This window comes from Sinocyclocheilus rhinocerous, unplaced genomic scaffold, assembly GCF_001515625.1.
Source record: "Sinocyclocheilus rhinocerous isolate Xijiao unplaced genomic scaffold, SAMN03320098_v1.1 scaffold597, whole genome shotgun sequence".
Taxonomy (NCBI): domain Eukaryota; kingdom Metazoa; phylum Chordata; class Actinopteri; order Cypriniformes; family Cyprinidae; genus Sinocyclocheilus; species Sinocyclocheilus rhinocerous.
The window spans coordinates 302,396-329,786 of NW_015649570.1; the positions used below are offsets into that span (position 1 = coordinate 302,396).

A 27,391-nucleotide genomic window follows, 5' to 3' on the forward strand; every position below is an offset into this window, starting at 1 on the left:
TCACTCTGAAGACCATGCATAGTAAGAGACTACAGAGCCTGTATCTCTCTCATTTGTTCTCATGTGGGTGGGTGGGTGTTTATATTCATATGGTCTTCAGTACAGCGTGGATCCCAGAGTTGTCTGTGGCCATGTCTCGCCCCCATACATACGTTCATGACTTAAGAATGAGATGAACCCATTGGCCACTTTCACATCCATGTGGGTATTAATTTATCTTTGCGTCTGACATGGAGCATAACAGCAGCCTGTAGACAACTATAAATCAGGTAGAAAGAGAGTGAAAGAGCTGTCATGCGGTTTAACATAAGCTAACCCTCACAGCTATTCAACACCCTTGATCAGGAACTCGAGTGCTTCTTTTAGATCAGTATTCAATCTTTCACTGGCTTATTCAGACTATTTGTACAGACATCTACAGTTTGATGGGCTCTGATTCATGATCTGAATAAATTTCTAACAGGTACTGGACCAAGCAAATCTCGGCAAGCACAATGCTAAGGACAGGTGGGTAGTTATCAGTAGAGATCATATATTGGACTGATAATGGATTTGGATATATATTTTTATTCATATTCAGGCTTTTTAACTTTTTCAACTGATCAAAAAATACAGGAAAAAAAGTAATATTTAAGTAAGTTTTCTTTTTCAGTATATTTTAAAGTCATGTAATGACAGTGTTACATGAAATCATTTTAATATGTTGATTTGGTTCTCAAGAAACATTTATTATCACAGCTAAAAATAGTTGTGCTGGTTAATAATTTTTTCAGGATTCTTTGATGAACAAAGCTCAAAGGAACAGCATTTATACATTTATGAAATAGATTTTTTATTCAACATTATAAATGTCTTTACTGATATTTTGCTTAATTTAATGCATCCAAAAATATAAAATTCTGACTCCAGACAGTAGTGTGGATTAACCATTAGATATAGCCCAACAAACAAACAAAAAAGGGTTGCAAAATCTAGTATCTTGATTGCAAAACAATATAATGGCATAAAAAAACAATACATGTTATGTATATGGATTCTTAATAATATTATAATAAATTATTATTATTATTATTACTGGTAGTATTTGATGCATGTTTTTATTGCTGTATAATGATCAGTTATTTGTTAAAATGTCAAAAAAATATATATTAAAAATGTGTTTTTGCATATTGGTAATGAGACACCACACACACAAAAAATGGCCCAAGATTCTGGGATAGACTCCAGCATCCCCACGACCCTACATAGGACAGGCGTTTTGAAAAATGGATGTATAGATGGTATCTGTCATAACATAACTGCTTATTGAGATGTTACTCTAGCATTTATTATCTCACTTCCTCCCACCCTGTGTTTTTCAAGCCCACCTCCAACCTGTACTAATGTTTATCGGTAATGCTTTATGGCTATGTACTGTGTGGCTCAATGGCGTTTGGAGCGTGTACAGCTCTCACCCATTGAGAGTCATCTGTGCTGGAACCTCCATCTGCTCTTGTGAAACACACTTGATTTCGACCAGCCCTTTTCTTTTACAGAATCCTTTCATTTTTAAGTGCAGACCATCTCCAACAGGATGTTTATCCAGAAGAATAAAGAGATATAATTTGGCAGATGAAACAGATCTGACTAGTTAGCCGTTGATGGGGAGATGGGAAGGGAAATGCCGTACTTGGCAGCGTGGCAGCAGTAGGTAAAGCGCTATGAATGATTGGGTGCGCACACAGCTTTCACACGCACTTGCTGATCCATGCCGCCCATCTCCTTTCACACTGGTCATTTCTCCTGCTTCTCTGTAATTATGATCAACCATCCATTCACCGGCAACACTGCAATCGGACGCCCAATAACACATTTATTGTTAGCTGTGTTCTCAGGAGACCTCTGCTTCTCGGTTTTACGCTTATCCGGAATAGTCAAGGTCAGCTGGGACATTACAAATGCATGTTAAGGTTACGCCCACTCGCCCTCCTCCAATCAGCTTGCAGTTACCAGACAGACCTTTGATGAGGAGTTTAGTTCCTCTGTATTTAACACATCCTTCAATATCCAACGAGAATGGGGTGCATCAGCATTGCACCATATTAAATCACATGGCGGCTGTTTTTCTTTATCGATCTGCTTGGAGCAGTAGGAACACAGTTTACCAGTCACCATATGTCACGCAGCCCTGAAACGCAAGACAAATTCTGAATTACACCGAGTGCCTGGCTCAACACTGAGCAAAGATAACTCAGTTGTTACTAGCAAAAAAGCATATATACGCCCCCAGTGTTTAGCAGGTTTAGCTGTATTGGAATTGGATTTATGGCAGTGGGGAGATGGGAAATCACATACGTATGTTGAAAGCGATGTTCAGTTTTGTGCTTGCCCTTATTTTCGTGAATGGTTGCGTCAGTGCTCTTCTATAGTGAAGTGGACCTCAGAGGCTGTTTCAGCTTGCAGCACTTTCAAAGAGAACGACCATCTGCAGTCTCCGCACGCACGCACACACAAACATGCTCACAAACACAATCACATAGAGCCGAGTGGACCTGTGGATTTTTGAAAACTGCTTTGTAGCTCTGATGAGACCGGTGTGCACGGGTCATCCTATTATGGATTGAGCAGGTTGAAAGAGAAAGATGAGAAGGATGTCTACATTTTTGACAAGCCTTTGTCAAAGCTGAAGTGTGGCATTTTTTCATTGATAAAAACACTTTCTCTTTGGCCAGTTTTATGGTTGACTTCCCAGTCAATGTAAACCCAGGCTGTGTCTGAATTCCTGTACTTTTTTTAGTATGTACTAATAGTGGGAAATATGGCACAAATATCATATCAGGGTTTTTTTTTTTTTTTCAGGAAATTCCCAATTTTATCACAATTCTTTTTCATGTTGGTTTTACTATTTTGCAAGTTGTCTGAGCAGTACAGCCAAACTAATTTCCCTATTTTAAAAACAATATGAAATAACAAAATATAAAAAAAGAATGGCAGACATTTAGGCCAAAGTGGGCGAAGATAAAAAAAATCTTTGTCATTATTTTATATTTGTTATTAAAAAAATAAAGAGAAATATACAAATTACAAATACACATAATATACAAATAAAACAAATAATGCTTTATTTTTCAGGTACAGTAGGTGTATTTAACAGTAGCATTCAAGAAATTGAATGAACAAATATGAAAATAAAACAATTCACAAATATATAAACTTCACTGTATAAATTACACAATGATTCTTATTAAAGCAACTGTACTTCGGTCAAGTTCTTCGGTCAAGAGCAGTGAGTGATTTTTCTCTGTGTTTTGTTGCTTAATTAACATTAAAGGGATTGTTCACCCAAAAATGAAAATTATGTCATTTACTCACTCTCAGGTTGTTTTAAATCTCAATGAGTTTCTTTCTTCTGTTGAACATAAAAGATTTTTTGAAGAATGTGGATAACCATACAATTGCTGGTCCCCAGAAATATCTTCTTTTGTGTTCAGCTCAAGAAAGAAATTAATACAGATTTGGGACAACATGAGAGTGAATAAATAATGACATAATTTTCATTTTTGGTGAACTCTCCCTTTAATGACAAGCGGCAGCATGTTTAGTACAATTAGTGTGTTGTCCCTTTAACACCTGCACGCATCTAATATCAAAGCCTAATATACAGGCACGCATCCGTTTTCCTCTCAACTGTTTACTTTGACTTTAGACATAAGTTGTGTTTATATGTACACCTTGTGTGTTTTTGACAGTATTAGCACAATCAGATGCGAAAGATTGCTTAGTCCAGTAATCGGGCCCTGTTTGACAGGCTTTTTTATTGTGCGTGCTCAGAAAAAGCGCACATCAGAACAGCACGCAAATTAAATGTTTAACCGGCAAGGTTGTAAAGCACATGCAAATAATGTACTCTTGTGATTGTGAATAAGTGCAGTGTCCCGTGAGTGTAACTCTAGCACTGAGTTAACATTTGATGTGAATGTATGTCGCGTTGTACAATTTATTGAGACTGAGGCGCCAGAACTGCAACTGAGAATGTGCACTGTAGCACGATTTCTTCAAAAGCAGATAGTGTAGACATTTTAATCGTCCACGATCAAAAATCATAATATCGCACACCTCTAGTATGTACTGAATTATATAAACACCATACCTCTTACACACTGATGAAGTGCATTCTGTACGAATACATTTGTGGACATTTTACACTGTAAGAAAAAAAGTACAAAAAACTACCTTCAGGGATCCAACAGTTGTCATTGGGACAACTATGTGCCTGTATAACCTCAAAGGAGAATATTAGTTCCTTAGAGTAGTAATGCGTACCCTTAAGGTACTACCACAAACTGTTTTGAAGTAAATAAGGTACTGCCCCAAAGCAAGCTATTGTACCCTTTTAGGGACAGTTTTTGCTGAGAGTGTACAATTGCCTTGTTGACATTGTCCTTACCAGCTCACCATTTTCGGTTCCCAGAACATTCTCAAAATGAACGTCTACTAGGTTTATTTTTTTTATTTTTTTTGGGTGAACCAAGAAATGACTCATTGATTGTTTCTGTAATGTTCTTGAAAGGGTTAGTTTATCAGTATAGAAAACAAAAACCTAAAAACAAACATTATTTAACATTATTTTTACATTATTAGGTTGTCATACTCTCAAAAAAAGCTGTCACTGGGGTGGTACCTTTTCATAAGGTACAAATGTGTACTAAAATCAATATTTTTAGTAATAATATGTACCTTTAAAGTACTTACTGTATATACAACTTTAGGGGTAAATAAGGTACAAAGGTGTACCTTTTGAAAAGGTACCAACCGAGTGACAGCTTTCATACTTTTTTTTTGGAGAGTATACAAACTCCCTTGTAATGTTCCGGGAACGTTAGTTTATGGTTATAACGTTCCTAGAATATTAAGTAAAATATAACCAAATCAGAACCACAAACTAATGTTACGACAACGTTCTGTGTTTACTGGTTATAGTGCTGAGCATTCGGACATCCTACTCATTTGACTTTAACTTTTTAAGTATGTCTATTCGAACACAGGAACTGTGCTCTGTTTGTTTCAGTGGCCTGACATGTCAAGTTTTTGCTTAACCAGTATAGTGTGCAATGGCTTGGGGCGAGAGTATTTGTAATAAGCATATTAATTAGAAATTCACTAGTTTGTTCCAATAATGAAAGAGAAGTTGTGATGGAAGAAATCCCAACCAATTTTGATATATACACTGAACAAAATTATAAACGCAAAACTTTTGTTTTTGCCCCCATCACCGATTGTTGCAGCAGCTGTCCAGGTGGCTGGTCTTAGATGATCTTGGAGGTGAAGATGCTGGATGTGGAGGTCCTGGGCTGGTGTGGTTACACGTGGTCTGCGGTTGTGAGGCCAGTTGGATGTACTGCCAAATTCTCTGAAACGCCTTTGGAGACGGCTTATGGTAGAGAAATGAACATTCAATTCACGGGCAACAGCTCTGGTGGACATTCCTGCAGTCAGCATGCCAATTGCACGCTCCCTCAAAACTTGCGACATCTGTGGCATTGTGCTGTGTGATAAAACTGCACATTTTAGAGTGGCCTTTTATTGTGGCCAGCCTAAGGCACACCTGTGCAATAATCATGCTGTCTAATCAGCATCTTGATATGCCACACCTATGAGGTGGATGGATTATCTCGGCAAAGGAGAAGTGCTCACTAACACAGATTTAGACAGATTTGTGAACAATATTTGAGAGAAATAGGCCTTTTGTGTACATAGAAAAAGTCTTAGATCTTTGAGTTCAGCTCATGAAAAATGGGGGCAAAAACAAAAGTGTTGCGTTTATAATTTTGTTCAGTGTATATAGTACTGTACCACTGTTCTAGTAACATGTTTGACAAAATAAGGCATTTCAACAAAAACCTTTTATTTTGTGGAAAACAGTGATCAAAATTAGAGACCACTAACCATTGTTGCACGAAAGAAGATTACAACTAAACTTTTGGAGGGTTAAAGCTGTCAGAAATAAGTAGGAAGTGTAGAGGCCCTTGCTTTGAATGACTTCAGCACATCTGCAGCCGCAGGACATCACTTTCACGTCAGTTTCTCAGACTGAGCTAGTGTGATCTTGGGCCACTCTTCTTTCAGTCTCTTCCATAGTTTGGTAACTTTAATGGGTTTCTTAACCATAACTTTGTTGCCAAGGATTTTCCAGAGATTTTCAATCGGGTTTAGATCAGGACTCTGGGCCGGCCATTTCATTATTTCATTTCAATGTTCCTGGCTTCAAGGAACTGCTTTACCCGTTTTGCAATGTGACAGGTGGCATTGTCCTGCATGAAAATTGCTGGCTGATTGGGAGATGCTTGCAGGGACGGACCTGCATGTTGCTGAAGGAGGTTCTGACAAACATTTGCATTCACCCTGCCATGTAGCGGTATAAGAGGCTCAACTCCTGCTGCAGAAAACATCCCCCAAACCATGACACTTCCTCCTCCACCTTTCACTGACTCCTTTATGTACTTGGGCTTCAGTCTTTCCCCAGTTTGACACTGAACAAAATGTTTCCCATCGGACCCAAATACATTAAACTTGCTCTCATCACTGATGTGAACTTTGGGCCAGTTCTCCTCTGTCCACACGACATGCTCCTCAGCAAAGGTGAGTCTAGCCTTTTGATTGTTTTTGCTGATGATAGGCTTGGTCACTGCAGAGTGTGCTTTCAGTCCGACTTCTCTTAAACATGCCGAGACAGATCCTTACCCTATTCAGCACTGATCTTGCGAGCAATTCCAGCTGCAGTGTTGAACCAATTCCCCATTTAGAGTCTCCACGTTATCCTGTCTTTTCTTGCATTTGTCTTACGTGGACAACCAGCCTTTTTGAGGGACTTGAATGAATTAGTGTTATTGTAAAGCTGCAATATTCAAAGAATTACAGATTTGGAACGACAAACTTCTCGTGCAGTGGCTGAAAGGGTCATCTCTTTGACCTCATCTGGACAACCTGCTGTCGCAGGGCTTCAGTCACCTTAGAGCGGCCCGCCATCTTGCAATCTCAGTGAAAAGCCACTGCACCTACGGTGCTTGGCCCCTAATTAGAGGAATGTTGCCAGTTAAATAGGGTTTGTCGGTCTTATAACTAAGGAAATTAGCACCAGGTACCAGTAGGGCTGGACAATAATTCAATATCAATATGTATCGCGATATAATTTTTCTCAATAACGGTGATATGATTTTTAAACACATTTCCGATATTTCGATATACATTACCAGTGTGGTACCAGATTAACACCAATAACTTGAAAGGTATATGTAAGTGTTCTCTAATTTTGATTAGAGTTATTTTTCAAATTTTTTTCAACATTTTTTTTATACTTCAGAATACAATTCATTTATGAAATATGCTTAAAAACGGCCCTTCTACTCCTGCTAGGATAACTTCAAATATGACTAAGCAGTGGCATCACTGAAGCATGGATACACACTTGCACAAAATGCTGAATCTATATTAAAATCAGTTTGTCTGTGACTCATTTTAGCTTGTGATGTTTAAATGCTGAAATTCAATAGACCTTAGGCCTTCTGACCTACCAGAAAAATGGCAAAAGCTGATTTAGTGCTATTATTTTGTATGTAGAGTGCTTATAAAAAGTAGTGGCCTTTTTCATATTTTGTTGTTCTGACTTAATTTCGTTTTTATGCCACTCATCAACAGAAAAATTTTATCATTTTATCTCATCAAGTCTCTTTTGCTTATCAAGGTTGCATTCATTTGATCATACAATACAGTAAAAAAGTAATAGTTTATATATTTAATATAAAGTGTGTATTTAAAATAACAGTTTTTTATGTTAATATATTGTAAAATCTTATTTTTTTCAGTGATGGCTCCATTACTCCAGCCTTCAGTGTCACTTGATCCTTCAGAAATCATTCTAAAATACTGATTTGGTGCTTAAAGGGATAGTTCACCCAAACATGAAAATTGTCATCTTTTACTTAACCTTAAGTTGTTTCTATCCTCAATCAATTGAATGCATCCTTGCTGAATAAGTTTTAATTTCTTTTTTTTTTTTATCTTACTATTCATGGTGTTCTGGATCCCTTAGCAAGTAAAAAAATTATAATAATAATATAAATCCACCGCTAACCGGTAGGCAAAATGGGAATTCTGAAGGATTGACAATCTTCAGTGGCTGAGATTGGAGATATTGGTGAGACACTGGTGGTGGTTGAGGAGACCACCTCAAGAGATCCCCAGGAGACACCCCCCCCCCCCCATAATTAAAAAGAGTTCTGCCAAGGCATCCGCATCAGATGGGAGAGACCCCCCCCACATGATTATAAAGCGCTTTGGGTGTACAACAATACACAATAAAAGCGCTATATAAAAAAATGCATCATTTATTCATATTGCACATTTAACTGTTGCTGCAGGGCTTCGCCAGCTACATCTTAATGGGAGAGTGTCAAAGATACATCCACTATTTAAAAAAAATATATATCTCAGCACAGCATGCGGGAGACTCTGAAGCCAGTTGGAAGAAGGTTCTGTGGTCTGATGAGACCAAAATAAAGATGTTTGGCCATTAGAATAAACGGCATGTCTGGCATAAGTCAAACGCTGCACAACAGAAATACACCATCCCCACAGTGAAGCGCAGTGGTGGCAGCATCATGCTGTGGGAATGCCTGGCAGGCTTGTGAGGATAGAGGGTAAAAAACAAATAAATAAAAGCAGTACAATACAGGCAAATCCTAGAGGAAAACCTGATGAACCTCCGGCTTGACAGAAGATTTATTTTCCAGCAGGACAATGACAAGCGTAAATCCACAGAAATAACTGAAAAACAACATTTATGTCCTGGAGTGGTTATGTTCACATGTCAATCCAACTGAGTTTGAGCGAAGTATGAATGAGGAAGAATTGCAGTGGCCAGATGTGCAAAGTTGATAAGAGACCTACATACAGACTCAGGAATTATTTCTAAAGTTGCATTGTGTTTTAATGTTGTAAAACAAAACAACAGGGGATACACTGCAGATTAATTAGTGCTGCTGTCAAATTTATCATGTTACCTTGTGAGATTAGTTAAATGTTTCAACTGTTCCATATTTTTTGTGCTCTTTCTAAACACTGGTTGAACTGATTCAAGCTCTGCAGCACAGGTTTCCATTATGTGTTCAATACACAGAAATATAAAAAATGCTGGAAATAGATGTATGGCAGAATTGCTCTTGGGTTAAAAAGAAGACCAGCTGAGAACTGCTGCAGTTATTTTCTTATTTTCTTGTGTTAAACAGAAACTGAATGTTAACATACTAACTACAAAACAATTGTATATTGACAGCATTAATAAGAAACAGAATAATGTTTGTCCTTTAAGTATTTTTTCTTTTCTTTCTCTCACTAACTTGGTTCTGCTGAATATTCAAAGAAAAACAATTTCATGCCAGACATTTCTGGAAAGACCTGAAGCTCTTTCAGCAGCAGCTCTCCGTGGGAATAGACTTGATTTGATTAGTGCAAAAGCACTCTTGACTGTTGTGTACTGAAGATAACAAACACTTTTCTGAAATCTTGCTGCAAAGTTGCATTATGCAGACAGCTAAACTGAAAACCATTATTTGGACTGCAAAGGTAAATCCAAACTTTGTGAGGAACATGTTCCCTTAATCGAAAACATTCCCCTCAAGGTTTCTGAGAGACAGCAGTGCCATTCTGACTGTGAATTTGATGGTTAACAACAGTGTTGAAAAGACCCTCTGTGATACCCTCTGTGATATTGATTGGCCTCAAGATCTACGAAGCCCTATGAATCCAAAGTCCGATGCCACCTCACTGAATCCCACTACAAAGACTGTGGAGCAGAGGGGATGATGGGTGTCAGGTGGTGCAAGGTTTTCAATAAGATCAATGTTTGCCTCACAGACTCTCTGACAGCAGACAGTGTTGTCTAGCTTTGTATTGATATTTACTCGAAATCCTGTGCAGCTTGTAGTTAATTTATGATTTATACGTTCTGTGTGGGGTCTCAGAGACCCCAAGGCTGTTTAAATAGCTAAAAAAACATACTTAATAAAGAATCGGGTTGAATCTGATTATAAGGAAAATTTCAAAAACATGCATCAGACAAAGCTGCATATTATATATACAGTATATAAGCTTTCTTTATTATTGGCACCAACACAACTGCTCAGTTCATTTTTGGATGATTGCACGTCTGATATTTCTGCTGTGTCCACACAGCGATTGGGCTTTTTATGCCCAAAGTGCTTAAGCTTTTTGCCCATACCAAAATGCATGTTAATAGAAAGCTAAGAGCTTTAGGAGAGTGCTCTGCTGTCATGGCACGGCACCACCTCCAGTGTTTCTAATTAGGTTATTTGGCCGGATCTGAAACGGTACGTCTTGTTAGAAAAAGCAGGAATTTGACATGAATTGGATATCTAAAGCCTGTGGAATCTATCAGGCTGACAGCTTTGTGCTGTTGACTTCAGAGGATGTCTAAAAGTGGTTGTTTTTCATAAGTCACGCATGTTTTTTTCTTTCCCTCTCTCTCAGGGACTCAAACCAATGGATCACAATGGGCTGTCAGATCCCTATGTTAAGCTGCACCTGCTGCCTGGAGCTAGTAAGGTATGTGCCTGCTCTCCCCTTGGAGATGCATTGTTTTATACAATGCAAGGAGGCTTGTAGTTATATGATTTATATGTTTTAAGGCAGTGGTTCTCAACCAGAGGGCTGGCACCCATTAGGGGGCCTCAAGAAAATCCCTAGGGGGCCACAGAATGACTTAAAATGATTCCGATTAATATATTATTATGAATAAAATATATATTCATATTATTATTTGTGCATCTCGTTTGCAGTGTAGACACATTGCACTGCGATAGCTTATTTTATGCTATTCTACTCTGTTTTCAGAACAAGCTCTACCTGTAGTACAATCCAGTTAAAATTACATTTTAAATCACATCAGTAACCTTCGGTAACACATCAGATGGAAGGTTACTTGTGGGAGGTGCCTGTGTTTTTTGTGCATTTTGTTTTAAATAACGAAAGGATGGATGCAGGCTCAAAAATCATAATGAGACAACACAACTTCTTTACTTCAGACTCTTGAGCCTGAGGTATCCAACTTCAAATTAATAATTTTATACCAACTCTTTCTGTCCCAACATGAGTCTAGAGTGCATTAATCAAACTGGCCAGTGCAACATTGAAATCTAAAATGCCACTTTTTTTCTTTTCACTGAACAACCTCTGTGCTCTACAAATTATCATCATGCTTCTCATTATAATTCATCTGTTTTTGACCGGTACCCTCCTTGCTCATCCTGCCAACAATCCACTTAGCTACTGACAACATAAGACTTCTCTAAGTCATTCTCCTTCTGTTTGGATCATACGTCCTACAGTACAGCTGAACTCTCCTTCACAGGGTTACAGAGTAATTGAATGGGATAGGATATCTGAATTAACCCTTTAGGATTAGGAAACACCTCAGAGATGTGCCAAAAGACCTAGGCGTTAATCGCACCTGCTTTAATCATCGTTAGGAATTTTTTACTTTTTCCATGCACTGGCTACAACGTAGGACACTCTTTTCTTCTCCTCCTTTTTCAATAAATGGTGCAAGAAAGTGCTTGAGATTCATAAAATGATGATCGCCAACCTTGGAAGGTCAAACTAAATATTATATGAGCTGTTTTATTTTCTATTAATTCTAAATGAGGTTTGCCATTTTGCAACCCTGTTATCAGAATGTGGTACATGTCTAATACAGAATTTAAAGCACTAATTCATGTAATTTTATTATAAAAATATGAACAGTGTCAAATCTTGAAGGTCTGGCTTCTTAGCTTCTACGAGCAAATCTGTCATCTCTTCCAGGCCAATAAGCTCCGCACCAAGACCCTACGCAACACTCTCAACCCTGTCTGGAGTGAGAACCTGACGTATTATGGGATAACTGATGAAGATATGGTTCGCAAAACACTCAGGTACCCAATCATAATCTATACTTGGTGAGAATTTTATATGTCAAGGCCTCTGTAAAATTCAAGAAGTCGACAATTGTGTCTGAACACTCACTATTTGTGTTGGGCTGCCACTGGTACATAACAGTAGCTTATCTATCGTAATGAAGTGATTTGGTTGTTAGTAACTAAAGTTAACAAAGGGATGGTTACCCAGAAAGATGCATTCGCTACATATTGAGAGGAAAAACATTGTTCCTATGGCGTATTAAGTGGGGTCAGAAGAAAAGGAAAACAGAGAAGGTGGCACGCGAAGCAAACCAACTTAATAAGTTTAATGAGGGCTTTTCAAAAATGTCAGTGGTGATTGAACTGAGATCCTACTTTAATGAGGAAAAAGATAGAATGTAGATGTTTTCTTAATTAAGTGTCCATGGTTACACGATTTCCCATGATCCAGTTGTAATTGGGTGTGTCAGGCCCACACCAGGCCCCCGTGCAGTGCTGAGTCTGAGACATACAGTAATTACAAGCTGAACAACCATTTGCCTTCAACAGCTTCAATGATTCTTGGATTGCTGCCATACAAGTACTGAATAGAGTGTAGTGGGATGTTACGGCATTCATCAAAATGAAAGCGTCCAGTTGAAGGACCGGTGAAGTTTCACCATCCATTTGTTTTCGCCAATGTTTTGTAGGGTGAGTGATGTGCACTGGGCTTGGATACGAGTGGGCTTTTCAATTAGCATCTATCTTTGGATAGGCATTTGGATATGTGGGGTAGTAACTGTCAATATGGAAAGAAATCAGATTCAAATAAAAAGTTGTTTTTAAATGTATGAAACACTAAATTTACACTCCAAAATAGTTAAATAATGTGTAACTTTTTACAGTTTTTGTAACCTGACTCTTTATACCCCTCATTATTGCCTTGCGTCATAATTCAAAGTGGCAGTTGCCAGAGGCCTTTAGATTGGTGCCAACTGGTAATCAACCTATCATGACTCACCTTTGCAAACATTTTTAAGTTTTTCATATCATGTTCTTTATTTTGGCCACCCCCTTTAAGTCATATACATTGTTGCCTGGTGATTTCACCCCAGCTGAGATGTCATTGACCCTTTCTGAGTGACATTTACTGCCGCACAAACATGACTGTAACAAAATGGGTTGTTTTTTACATAGCTTGATTGTTTGGTTTGCATTGAAACCCTGTGCGGTGATTGAAATGCTGCATTAGGATAATACCACAGACAAAGTGGCAGTAAAGATTACACCACAGAGGAACATTAGTCTCCACTTGTGTGTATCATTACATAACAGCTGTGTTACACACACAATATCCCTCAAATCCATTAAAAGCAGATTAACCATGTTGCCTGAGTAGAGAACCCACTTGGCATTGTCTTTCTAGTGAAATGTTGCAAATATAAGAAATTGGTTTAATATGTCAGATAATGAGGTCAAAAGTACAAGCTTTATACATAAATGGACATTTTGATTTTATCTCCTCATGGTTAATGGAATAAATACCAGTAAATGAAAATAACAATATTGTATAGCTAATTTAACTAATGTCCTGCACACATTCACCTCAATGCTGCGCATGCTGTCAGGAACACAAGTCACTACAGAAAATGGCCATTGATTACTGACAGAGCTTTTTGGTCTTTGTCAGTGTTTAACAATTTATTTGGGCTGACAAAGCATTAAATGGGAATCGGATTTAAATTTGGTGTTGATTAACTCTTACTTAATGTGAATTAGTTTTCCATTAGAAAACTGCTTGCAAAGGAAGCTGTTACTCTGAGGACTCTTCTAACTACCATCAGTCTCTGTTTCAGATACACTAGTATATACACCTCTGGAAGGGGGAGAAATGTTAACTAATATCCCAATATTTTGGCCAGATGAGCGTGTATCTAATTAAGAATTCATAGCTTAATACCAGTTTATTGGATCTCATACATTTTCATTTGAACATCATATACTGACTGTAAAAGTACTTTTTATTTGGCCTTGTAATATTCAGTTTTGTCTCAGTTTATAAGACCATGAATTATAGTAAAGGATAGCAGTGGGGGCAACTGTAATGCCCTACATTTTGTCAGTTAAACAAGATGATTTAATGTGATTTTAATTTTAGTTGAATGCCAGATATTTAGAAGGTAACTGGTGGCTACTCTACAGGTTTGAATTTTTATTTATTTTTAGCAAGTTCAAGGGCGACTGAACTAAAAATTATGATATAAAAATGTGTGTGACTGAATTGAAACATTGGCTGTTTTGGGAAACTATTTTTGATTCTTCAGCTGATCAGTATAAATTAGTAAACAGGATTTAATACATTTTCAGATAATTATACTCTAGGTTTTGCTTAGACTTTTGCTTTAAAAACACTTTTTTATCCCTGATAGATAAAGTAATTAGTACCATATAAATGCAAAAACTATTTAGTGATATTAAGTATTAAAGCAGTTGATTACTCTGAACTGTGTCTTTTCAGAGACAGTTGATTCATTATTTTAAATAAATTAATTATATTGTGGATTAGTAGTATTTTTTCATTTGCCCCCAACATACTGTTGGCATTTGTCTCAAAGTATTTATTTTAATGGAATTATACTATACTAATGACACTTAAATACCCAAATACCAAATTAGGGCAGATAAATTGTAGTTTGTAAGTTACGAAAGTTAGGAAAATGTAAACTCGTGAACTCCTAATAGAGATGAGACGGAACAATGTGACCTACACTCTCTTTTTCATGAGCAAACTTTGATGTTGCAAGACACTAAAAAGCTTGACACCAACTCCAGGTTCAAGGTGGAGACGTCTAGACAGGTCAGAGCAGCGAGAGCAGGCAGTTATTGTGGTAGTCACAGGCTTTTCCCGCTGAGATTGCAGCCCTGGGTTTTGAGGCTCCCAGATTTGTCTGGACTCCGTGTGAATTAATGAGGCAGAGAGTTCGTGCTTGAAAGGTCACATTTCTGTGCTTAAACGCTGCAGTAACGGCTTCATTCAACACAGCTAGAGTGAAGTGACACTGGGATGAGGCTGGGTGATTTAAGAGTTTGGAAGGGTTGACCTGAGACCTGGGATGAGGGTTTCAGTTTTTTTGTATTTTTTATTTTTTTTTATAAGATAAGCTCCTTTGGGATGAGGCTGTATGATGAAATGATCCGGATGTGTGTGTGTGTGTGTGTGTGTGTGTGTGTGTGTGTGTGTGCTCGTCTGTAGACATCTGGATCAGGAAGGACCCACCTGATGATTCACCATTGTTTTTCTTTAGGGCTGTCTTGCCAGTTTCCATGGAAACCAAAAGTCTCCCTCATAGGCCTTTCCTTTAGGGATCGCTCTCGTCCTTCACGTAAATAAACTCTAAATACTGGCATATGCAGTGTCTCACCTCTAGCGTTTGTAAAAACTACATTTTCATTATTTCCTCATGCAGCGTTCTGGCACTTTATAGCACCTTAAATTCTCTCAATAAAGCCTGTCTAGTAAAGTGCTGACAGACTGTGCCCATATCTCAGTGATACAATTGTTGTCTTATGTATGACTTGTTTGCTCTTGATCTCCCTGAAAGGAGGGTACAAATGAAAAGGCTGGGCAAAAAGAGACAGCCTGGGCAAAAAGAGACCCCCCCCCCATATTTTGGTATGAATTTTAGCTTTAAAATTTTGTCATTTTTTAAAGAAATTCAAACATTAAATACCTTTTGTGGCTCTTTAATGTGTCGTGACAGATCAGTTCCAGCGGCACATGAACCGATAATTTTTTCATATTTACTTAAAGCACAAAATAAACATGAATGAACATCATAAGATATTTTATTTAAACCGTGGAAAGATGTCAGTACACACCATTTTTCAAGTTTGTCAACCGACGTTAATCTACTCTCCTGTCTGGTTTGTTTGTTGTGTAGAATTTACCTGAAATAATTTTCATTCAATAATTGCTACTACCTTTTACAAATAATTACAAAATGGCAAGTGACACATTGAATTAAATGTGAAATGTTGAAGTAGAAAGACTGAAAAAGTATTTTCTTGTAAAATGTATTTCAATAATGTGTTTTATCTTCAACTTTAAAAAGATCATTTTTTTACAATGTATAGGTTAGTCAAAAAGTAAACGTGGCTAATATGAATGCACGACAAGTCACGTGAAGATAACCAGGGTTTGAAGTGCTGTTGTGCTGAAAGTCTAAAGGAACCATTGGGAAAACCTTTAAATATCTTCACAATGTACTAATATACTTTAAAATAATTATTAATATAATGCATGTGTGTTGGGCAGAGGTTTTCAAACTGGGGGTGCTAGAGCATCTGTGGAAATATGAGAGCAAGTAAAAATGTTTTACAAAATGTATTTTAAGACTGTCAAAGTAAATGTGTATCAACGTAGAAGAATATGAACATATAATCTGTTTAACACATAATCATTTAAACACATCTGCAAAATTAGATGATGTTTAATTCTACTTTCTAAAGACAGCCCTTGTTTTAATCATTAATTAATATATAACAAATTATTTTTATTAAAAATATATATTTAATACTAAATACTATTTAATACTATATTATTCAATACAAATTAACTTAATGGAAAGTAAATACTTTACAGATAATAATTTAATAATTTGCCAATATAAAATCCAATTTTATAAAACAATGTGAAAGCCTAAAAAAACTTTTTTATAATATCAGACTTCATATTTCACACAGTATAAATGACAAACAAGTCTTTATATGAAAATATACAGCTGCCTTTAAAGACAACAATTTTAGTTAGAGATCCTTTGCATCAAAAAGCATGAAAACCCTCAAGTTAAAATATAGGAGCCAGTCAGGAGCCTTTGTATGTAGCATCTCGTAGCATGTCATAGAGCTTTAACCTTTCAGATTCTCACTTTAAAGCATAATTCATTATTATTCACAATCTTCAAATCATCTCATCTGCATGGAAACTTTATGGACAGCTTCACAAAGAGACCCACAGCACTCCTACAGAGTGTAAGTCAGACATGTACATGAAGTCAGGCTTCAGTCTTTCACACTTTGACACAATGGAGCTCTGAGGTGTTATCTCACTCCAGCATTCGGTCTTTCCCATTATTCACCAAACCTCATTTGCCGGCGATCTTCATGTGCCACCGATGAACATCAAAGTGGTGTTTTAATGGCGGGCCGAACTCCTCCCGTGGCTATGAAAAGCATGTGATTTATCTGAAAAGGCATACCTCCATTGCCAACATCATCTCAGGCAGTGACAGCTCTATTCAAAGCCCAATTACCCAAATTACCCACACAAGTGGCTCACCTCTCATGCCTTTATACCCAAGAAAACCTTTTAATTTACACTTGCGATTAAAGAATACAAAAATACTATTTGCAAACACATTTTCCGGAACGTTTACTGACAATTAGATGCAGCTAGATGTGCTTCACCTATTATTTTTCTTATTTTATGACTCAACAGGATTTATCTCTGCATATTAAAACAAAGAGGACTACAATAAAAAGCCATTAGAATAGCTTTTTTTTAACAGCAGGAACCCCGTCCTCTTCCAACGAGTCTGTCTCTCAGACAAATGTGTATAGTTTATTCATTTTCCTCTCAGCATTCTTTTAGCACAAAATATGCCTGATCTAAGTTTCTATTACATTGTTCGGATATTATAATATTTTCTGTGGAAATTTAATATATTTAACTCGCTGGCATGATGTAATTATTTCATGAATGAAAACAAGAACTAATATAATACAGTGGGGAAAATATTTATTTGATCCCCTGCTGATTTTATAAGTTTGCAGGCAAGACCAAAGAGTTGTCAAAGGACGTCAGAGACAAGATTGTAGATCTGCCCAAGGCTTGAATGGGCTACAAGACCATCAGCAAGAAGCTTGGTGAGAAGGACACAACTGAATCATTCTAATATCCTGATTTGCTGTTTAAGGAACATTTCGTTTTATTATAAATATTTAAAACAGTTCCAAAAGTGCTGCTTAATATTTTTGTGGAAACCATTATTGTTGTTGTTGTTTTTCTGGATTTTTTAAGTAAAAGGTTCAAAAGAACAGCATATATTTAAAATCAAAATATTTTGTAACATTATACATTTCTTAACTGCCACTTTTTTATCAGTTTAATGCATTCTTGCTGAATAAAAGTGTTAATTTCTTTCAAAACAAAACATATTTTAGTAAGGACCATTGCTTTTACATCTGACTAATTAGGACTTTTCTACCTCGTATTATTCAGGATTGTCTTTGCAAATTTAAGGCCACGCACAAATATATCCGGCTCACGCAGAAAAACACAATGTACCGTGATTGCCTGTGAGAATAGTATTGTACAAATATTCCAGAACTCCCTGCACATTTATCCAAGAGGACAGTTAGCATTAAACAGACGCACTACAGTAATCAACCATAATCAAAACAAAACAGTAAAAGCACCGTTCTGGAAACAGCATGAAGAGCAATCCAGCACACGTGGCTGTCTAGAGAAACAATTCTATCCACATATAACATAGCAGGGGAAAATGCCTTTATTAACCTGATCTTTTGGACATGCCTGAGTGGTGCTCTAGCTGCCCCATGTCTCATTCAAGACCTTTATCCATCTGCCAGGGAAAGAAACTGTGATTGCCTGTTTACCTGGAACATGTCTGAAGTCATTGGAGAGCTGAACTACTGAGCCAGGCTTAACAAGTTAGCAATGAATAGTAATGGTATGTTACAAATGCACAACTAACTTCCAGATGGGAATAGAACAAGCATTCAGGAATTCAGTGTTAATGCAGTGGAAAGGTAAGAAATGGAAATAATGTGGATTGGAGATTCTGTGTGTTCTTCCTTACCTTATCGACAAGGCTTTGTAACTCAACCGTAGACATTGCTACACCTTATTAAGAGAGGCTTTGGCCCTATTGTGTTTTATCGCAGTCCCCTAAAAATCTGGGGCCACATTCACAAAACATCTTAAGGCTAAAAGTAGTTCCTAAATTGCCAATTTAGGAGAAACTCTTAAAGATAACGGACGTCAGTCCTAAATTTAGGACTCTTACATTTTTGCACTTAGAATATTTCACAAATTGTTTTAGCGCTATAACCAGCTCCTAAATCTTTAAAAAGTGCTAGTCAAGAGGCAATCCGCTCTGAAAATAAACGTTTTAAAAACATGTCATGATAATTTCCCTTTAATTTAATTATGTCCTTCTTTTCATGCACAAGAAATAACAGCTGTTCTCGTGCCCAGTTTGGTTTTTACGCTTGCACAGCATCTTACCTATCAGCCATGATTTAATTCTAGTCTGTTAATTTAAAGGGCTGCTTATATGCATATCTGCTAATTGTTTACGAGATGCAGACATGTAAGAGGCTGACAATTAGCTGAGCATGTACTGGTTTAATTAGTAGCCTACATTTTAAAATCTTTATTTGAATGTGGAAACATATTGTTACGGGGCTGACGAGACGTGAGACATGCGGATCCATGTGCAAGCTTTATTAAAGCAGAGAGGTCAGAAACACAGGCAGGGTAGAACAAAGGCAAACAGCTATATGGCGGGCAAGACACAAGAATAATCCTAGGGCTAGCGAAGGTCAACGAACGGCGGCTAGCAGACGGAAGTTCATGGACCGGATACGTAACACATATGATACCTTATTCTACCTCATTCTTGTTGACATTACTACACTAGGCATCATACACTCACCGACTTATAATTAGTCACAGAAGAAAACTGGCCATCATGCACTAAACGACTGAGGATCACACACTACCAGACTTTCAAGTTGTTCCGATCACATCAAGAAATCTCACACAGAAATGTGTGCCTTGTTGCTAGGAGATGCATGACAAAAGAAAACTGTTTTCTAAAATTGACTGAAATATCAAACATGTTTCATATCTTCTGACAGGATGGAATTATCATTTGAAGCAAAAAAATCGGAGTCTGTGACCATCATATACTACACGATTTTGTATGAAATCTGTCATCTCAAATCTGCATACTGGCTCTGACTTTCGGCATCTAGCCGAATCAACTTCTCCAGATTGTAAATTGGCAGAAAATCAGGGCAAAAATTGTGTAGTGTATTCCAGCCTTAAGAGGAAACTCTTACCTAAGAACTTTTACTGCTGTTTAGAAGAACTCTTAGTGGTAAGATAAAATGTTTTGTGAATACGGCTCCTGATTTAAGATTACAAGGTTATTTGAGTTTGAGTCCTTCCCTTACTAGTCGTTAAGAACTTTTAAAGTTTGGTTCATTAAGGTAATTTTTTTTAATCCCACTTCCCAGTGGTGAATGCTGATTACAGATGGCATTGGGTGGCAATGTTCAGCTCAGAGCACAGCTCTCAGATGCATGCTCCTCTTTTCTCATCTGTATAATAAAATAAAATGCAACCAAATACAACACCGCTCAGAATGAAATCCTAGAATCACCTTTTCTACATTAGTCTGACTTGTTTTATTGTTGGAAGTCCTGATGGGGCAATTTTCTACAAATAAATCATGTATGAAAATGTTTTTAGATCATAAACCATCACAGACTATGCTGTAATAGTGACTATACACCTAAAGTGCCGCATTGTGCTTGTATGTATGTATATATGTATATTTCTAACACAGTTTTATGTGGAGTTTTATGATTTCTGTTGGAGAGGGAGTTGAATGAATCAGTCATGTTATGAGGTGTAAAGAATGAGGATTATGGCAGTCCTTGAAGCTGAGACTAGTACACGTGACTGTCTGGATCAGCACTGCTGGCATGAGAGACACGATGCACTGGATAGAACCTGCTATTTTGCTGACCCCAAAGTATACTTCGGCCGTCCGCGTCTGTCCTCGTGACGCAGTTTTCGTCAGTCGGGCAGTCCTGGCCTAATGGTAACCCAAAGGTTGCGGGTTCAAGTCTTGTAACCCAAAGGTCGTGTCTCGGTACCGGCAGAAATTGTAGATGGGGAAAGTGAATGTACAGCACTCACTCTTCCACCCTCAATACCATGACTGAGGTGCCCTTGAGCAAGGCACCGAACCCCCAACTGCTCCCCGGGCACCGCAGCAAAAATGTCTGCCCACTGCTCCGGGGGTGTGTGTGTGTGTTTGTTCACTACTCACTGCTGTGCGTGTGCACTTGGATGGGATAAATGCAAAGCACAAATTCCGAGTATGGGACACCATACTTGGCCACACGTCACATCACTTTCGCTTTTACTTTCATCAGAATTGTCCGCTGACGTCCACGTTCTGTCTCAACATGCACCTCGCACCTGCGCTGTTGTGTGCAGACAGTCCGTGCAGTCACAATAATTGGGCTGCTTACAGCAGCGCATGTGCGAGGTGAATGTTGAGACGGAACGAGTCAAGTAGGTGGTACTGCGCATGTGTTGAGTTCGTCCATCCATGCTCATCTGCGGTTGAGTATACTTTGAAAGCTGTGCAGACGCAGCTGTGCACGAGACGGTGTGTGGAAATTGAAGTATACCCAGGCCAAGTCTTCCAAAACCCTGGTCTCAATTTCAGTCACCAAGACGCATATTCTACAAACACTGGGGTCTGATTTTCATTTGTTAAACATTTTAATGGATAGTTCACCCTCCCAAAAAAAAAAAAAAAGTGATTAACAGACTAAACATGAAGGCCTTCCTTCGAATCATATTTAGGAGAACTTATTGGATGGCACATAGCCATAGGAAAATAAACCGTGCATAAACTCCATTGGTTCTCATGCTTATCATGACATGCCAGGTTTGAATGTGCAAAGCTTGAATGAGATTTAAGAGCCTTAGCAGAAGACAGTATTTTCAGTGAATGACTAGAATCAGTGATTTAGTTTTGGTCTGTCCCTCTCATATATCATATATATTCAGAAGACTTCAAATAACAGAACAGTTTAGGGTGTTTTTGATGTCCTATTTGGAGCTTGACATTCGAAATCATTCACTTTTGTTGTATGGAAAAGAGCAGCTTGGATATTTTGCAAAATATCGCAGTTTGTGTTTAACAGAAGAATTATTTTTGGTGAAATAATTGTCTCTTTCTGATTTTGACCAATTCATCACCATCTTAAACACATGGATTTTTTTTTTTATTCTGGCCATCTGTTCTTTCTGTAAATGAGAGATATCAGCAGGAAGTTATTTTTTTCTGTGTGAATTACTCATCTGTATCCAGTCAAATGTTGTTATTGACCTGTGCAAAACTAAAAGAAGCCGTGCCTTTGTTCCTACCCCCACATATCAAGTGGTTCTTGCCGATATTGCAAATAGCACAGAAAACTAATTTCACAGCGAGCAAGCTCAATGCAAATTAACATCTATAGTAAAAAGATCCTCCCATGGAGCTTCTGCTATGGATTCTAAATATATAGGATATAGTGAATAATTGGTTGCGGTCACACTATGTATTTGACTGAGAATAAGTGCTTTTCAAAAACGTTATGAAGCACAGGTGGTGGGGAATCAGTTTGTAATGCCTGCCTTCAACACTTGACTGGGTATGTGGATATGTTCTCCTCCATATATTTCTTTGACTGAACGGATTACAGATTTTATTCCTAGGTTCAGACGGGGTCAGAGCAGTTCTAGATACGTATAAAAATGCAATTTGAAAGCTCTGAAATGGTACATCAGATTAACATGGTGATGAAAGTCTTCTAAAAATGAATCTTCTCACTAGCTGCATGATTTCTTTACATGTCAAGTCTACGACCCAGGACTCATACTGTCAATCTTTTGTTTTCATCTAGGATTTCAGTGTGTGACGAGGACAAATTCCGCCACAACGAATTCATTGGTGAAACCCGAATCCCCTTGAAGAAACTCAAACCCAACCAGACTAAGAACTTCAGCAACTGTTTGGAGAAACAGCTTCCTGTGAGTTAAAGTCTTTTACAGTTAATCTCTGGAAATGAATCAGTCTGATGACGGAAGGAGCTCAGTTGTGCTAATCATCAGTGTGGCTGTCTGTGAATGATGGAGAAATTGAGGGAAGTTTGAAAGCTACATAAAGAGATTCAGATATCAAATTGATTAGGATGTCCAAAGTGACTCTCATTAGAATCAACATATTAATTAGAAATCGATTATCATTGGAGCAACATCCTCACATCCATCAACCATCTGAGACGAACTTGACAGGCTTACAATCAACAGCAAACAATACAATGTGATAAAGCTATAGGCTGCTTGCTGCCGGAATAAAACTAACAACTATTCAACAATTGCAGCTTGTATCGCTCAATTCAAAACCTGCCACATCCTCGAGGGTAGGGGTCGACCGATATGTGTTTTTCAGGACCGATACCGATTATTACAGATCCATTAGACCAAGGTTATTTTCGTAAACGAAAACTAAGACTAAAACGATTGATGAAAAACAATTTCGTAAACTGAAATAAAATAAAAACGTCAAAATAATTGAAAAACTAAAACGAAACTAAACTAACAACAGTTATTGAAAAACTAACTGAAATAAAATAATAATTATCAAAAATAAATAATCGTTTTTGTAATCATTACGTTCTCACCCCTTGGCGGAAACGTTACCTGTAATGGTGCATCACGCACATGGGGTTATCTGACGGAGAGACGCAAAGCAGTTTAAAGCCTGCACGGGTCCTGTTTGGTAAACATGCACCAGCAGTACTTAACAGAACACTCGACCCATTATCTGACAGCATCGTCTTCCTCTGTGCATCCATCTGCAATAAGGGTAATATAAAGAGATAGTTAAAAGTGGGGCCACTGTATGCTTCACGATTAAGCCTATGAATACTGTAATACAGCTAAACAGCTTGGGGAAATGTAAGTATTTGGCTTCAATAATTTACATGTTAAAAATGTATGTGTAATAGCATAACCTCTCATAATAACTCTTTAATTCTTTTCTGATGACTAAAACGTAACCTACAATAGTAGAGGTGACTATTCAATTCATCATCTAATGAGCATCAATGAATTAACTTAAAAATGTATAAAATAAGTGTAAATAATTTAATTCTCTTTATAGCTATATTGTAGCTACTTAACAACTTAAGTTGTTAAGAAGACTGCAAGTATTTTCATGAAACTATAACACTAATAGACTTTTACAGGCACACTTAGTTCAATAGCCTATTGAAATGTCTTGGCCTATGTGACACTAGAAATTCCAGTTAGTTTTAATTTACAGTACAGTGCAAATGAAGGCATAAATCAGTTTAATTTATCTTTTAATCAAATGAGAGTTAAACTCTTTATTTTTTGGCAAAGGGTTTACTAATAAAATTAAAACATGGAAGAAATAGCGGATTGTGTGATTATTCTTTTAAACAAAAGTTGTAATAATTGTTGTAGTAGTATTATGCATATCATACTGCACCACAGTAATATATTTCTGATAATTTCTTTAAGCTAACCCGAATTTGTATTATGACTGGTTGCCATGAGGAAATTTTAAGTTTCTGTAGCCTATGTAAGTGTTTCCCATACATTGATTTATTTGTGGTATCAAAACTGACCGCCACAAATAGATTTTCCAAAAGGCTTTGACTCAGAAGACGACTGAAGCTGAAATCACCGCGAGCGTCACACACTTTGTATGTGTAGAAAACAAAACTGCGCGTCTGTGCCATTTACATACACAGAGACATGCAGAACATGCAGGATTCATATTTAAATAGTATTTTTGTGGCTTAATATTTACAGATACTAGTCCATATCGCGACTCTATTTAAGTGTACTGACCTACTTTTGATTAATTCATCCAAACAGTAAATTCCATTTATATGACTGAATTCCTCGATTCCGTCCACATTTTCTGCATCGCGGAAATCATAGATAATATTGAGGTGTTTTGCAACTTCGGTGTAACGTTAGTGGATTGTGATTTATTGCAAATTAAACAACGGCTGCTGCTGCCTTACCTTTGAGAGAACTGATGCGCGATCACTGAAGCAGCTCCAGTTAGCAAGCGCTTTCGGAGTGAGAGTGAATTCCGCATTGATTGGTCGGACTCGTGACTCCCAACAAATCAGATGGGCGATGGGCGGAGATTGCTTTAGGCCACAGAGTGGTGAGTTCTGACAGGCTGCATCAGAGCCAAATAGCGCGTTTCAAAAGTAAGTTATTTTATCGGTGAATCGGTTTTGAAAATGACCGATACCGATAATCATAAAAATGTTTAATATCGGCGCCAATAATCGGTCAACCCCTACTCGAGGGAATACATTTTTGTTTCATTGGAAGTATACAACCATGAATGTATGAAGGACACAGTCCCACACGTGTGTTAGTATACCTGGACCATACCTTATATCTGAAATGTTATACTCCAGTCATAAACTAAAGCTATAGCTCAGCAGGAAATCTTTCATCAGTACAGTGCCTTAAGGTGCGCAGCTCTGTTAGGATCAGCACAAACTACTTCTTTATATGGCCTAGCAGAAGAAGGGAAATGTTGAGGAAATCAATTCGACACACTTCATTGTAGGCATGTCTTCTTCATTTTAGGGCAGTGTATGTAGGTTTTAAGGTATGATTACCGTGTCAGAGTGCTCCATGGATTGACAGGATGAGCAGGTATTAAGTGGGGGTTGATCTCATAACGTATCTATCGAGTGTCTTGCTTGAAAGACAGGGGTCATATAAACCTAGACATTTTCAGTAGCTGATTGAATCAACTTTGAACTGATAGAATGTTTTATTTTAGTGTTAAATTACACAGCTCTCTGAAACATTTGATTCTGTTTGGCTAGTCTCAACATTCCAAGGTTCATTTGTCTTGGCTTAAAGCCTCTTGCTAGGAACACAAATCAATATTTTGTGTACCGTTTTTACTTGTGTGCCAGGTAGCCATGTAATAAGTGGGATAATGTACATCCAGCTAGTATGCATTATAACTTTGCGTCAGGTTCCTGATCACGCTGTCAGGGTTTATTCTGTGATAACAATCAGCTGGATGTACAATTCCCCTTCTTTGTCATGCATCTATCCTCTACTTAAGCAATATCACATGAGCAAGAATGCTGTTGTTCTGAATTTGGCTGTAGGCATGAGATGACAACGTGATATTGCTTTTATGCAACAGTTTAATAAACAGTTAATATTAAGTAACTAAGACCCAATATAACCAGTTACTTACAAATAGAGTTCCAAATGAAGTCAAAGCAGAATTAAACATTACACGTCTCCAAACAACGCAATGTTGTGGTGTTTTGTTTCTTAATCAGGGCTCGACATTAACGCTTGTCTGCTTGGTCCGGGACATGTGGACTTTGTGAAGGTGCAAGTGAAAGAGAATTTTACTTGCCCGTCCGGACAAGTAACATGATTAAAACGTCAATAACAAACAATAACTTGGGCAGCACTGAAACTTTGGTGAGAATAATTCTGATTTTATTACTTTCAGAGTAAATGGTGACTGATTTAACGGATAATGTATTGACAGTTAAGGCTCGCACGGAGAAATGAAACTAATAAGCGCAACAGCACACACAAAGAAACAAACATGCACAAACATACGCGGTAGAAAAAAATATAAATATTCTATATAATATAGGTAAGCAACATCACACGACCAAGAGTGATGTTTTCCTGTCTATCAGCACGATTGCAAATGTGACATTGGTTTTATACAACAGTAGTTCAATAAACAAGTAGTTAATATTAACTGACTTACATTTTAGACACATTATTGACAGTTTTTGCTCCATTTCGCTAACGAAAATAGTTCTAAGCAAAGCCACAGCAGAACAATTGCGCATCTCCGAGCAACAAACAATAGTGTTTCGTTACTGAATGATTCAGCATTTTTGAACAAATCGGGTGAGTCCATGACTCACTCATTAAGACAGTGACTTGCCGCCACCTACTGGTGGTTTGGTTTCATATTTAAACGTGCCATTGCATTTTTCCAACATTTCATATTTGTATTTTTAACATTAATCTTATAACATTATTTATGCATTTGCAATTTTACTGTGTTTACTGTGCATTTATGGAACCTCTCATCTTCATTAAAGCTGCAGTCCAAGTTTTGCCTCTTTGTCGCCATCTCTGTTTGAAAACCTGCAATTGCAGCTGTGTGCGGAATTATCTTACTTGCGTGGGTTGTGCTCCGGCACGGCTCCAGCGCAGATTAATCTAATGTTTTGAGGAGTATGTGTGGCAGTCAGTCACCGCACCGGTGTGGATATTTACTGTACTTTGCAATCACAGATTCTAGCCTACGTCTTGGAATATGACCCAAATAAGAATTTTCACCATATATTATCATCTGAACAAGTAAGTAACAAGTCTACCACATTTGTTCTGACCAAATGAGGAAAAAAGCATTACAATAAATCGTGCTACCAATGGTGATTTAATCTAAAGTTCGGTTAGCTCATATCACATCAAACCGTGCAAATTATTATTATTGTTATACTTTATTCTCAAATTATTAATGTTAACA

General features: G+C 37.5%; 1 protein-coding gene across 2 annotated transcripts in view; it reads left to right on the top strand.

Moving 5' to 3' along the window:
• The window catches only part of doc2b (double C2-like domains, beta), a 97,424-nt gene that overhangs the window by 55,554 nt on the left and 14,479 nt on the right, over positions 1-27,391 (top strand). For both annotated transcript variants that reach the window (XM_016515563.1, XM_016515565.1), the window contains 3 exons: positions 10,525-10,599; positions 11,857-11,966; positions 22,707-22,833. In XM_016515563.1, coding sequence (XP_016371049.1) covers positions 10,525-10,599; positions 11,857-11,966; positions 22,707-22,833 — 312 coding nt within the window. The remainder of the gene's footprint in view (positions 1-10,524; positions 10,600-11,856; positions 11,967-22,706; positions 22,834-27,391) is intronic.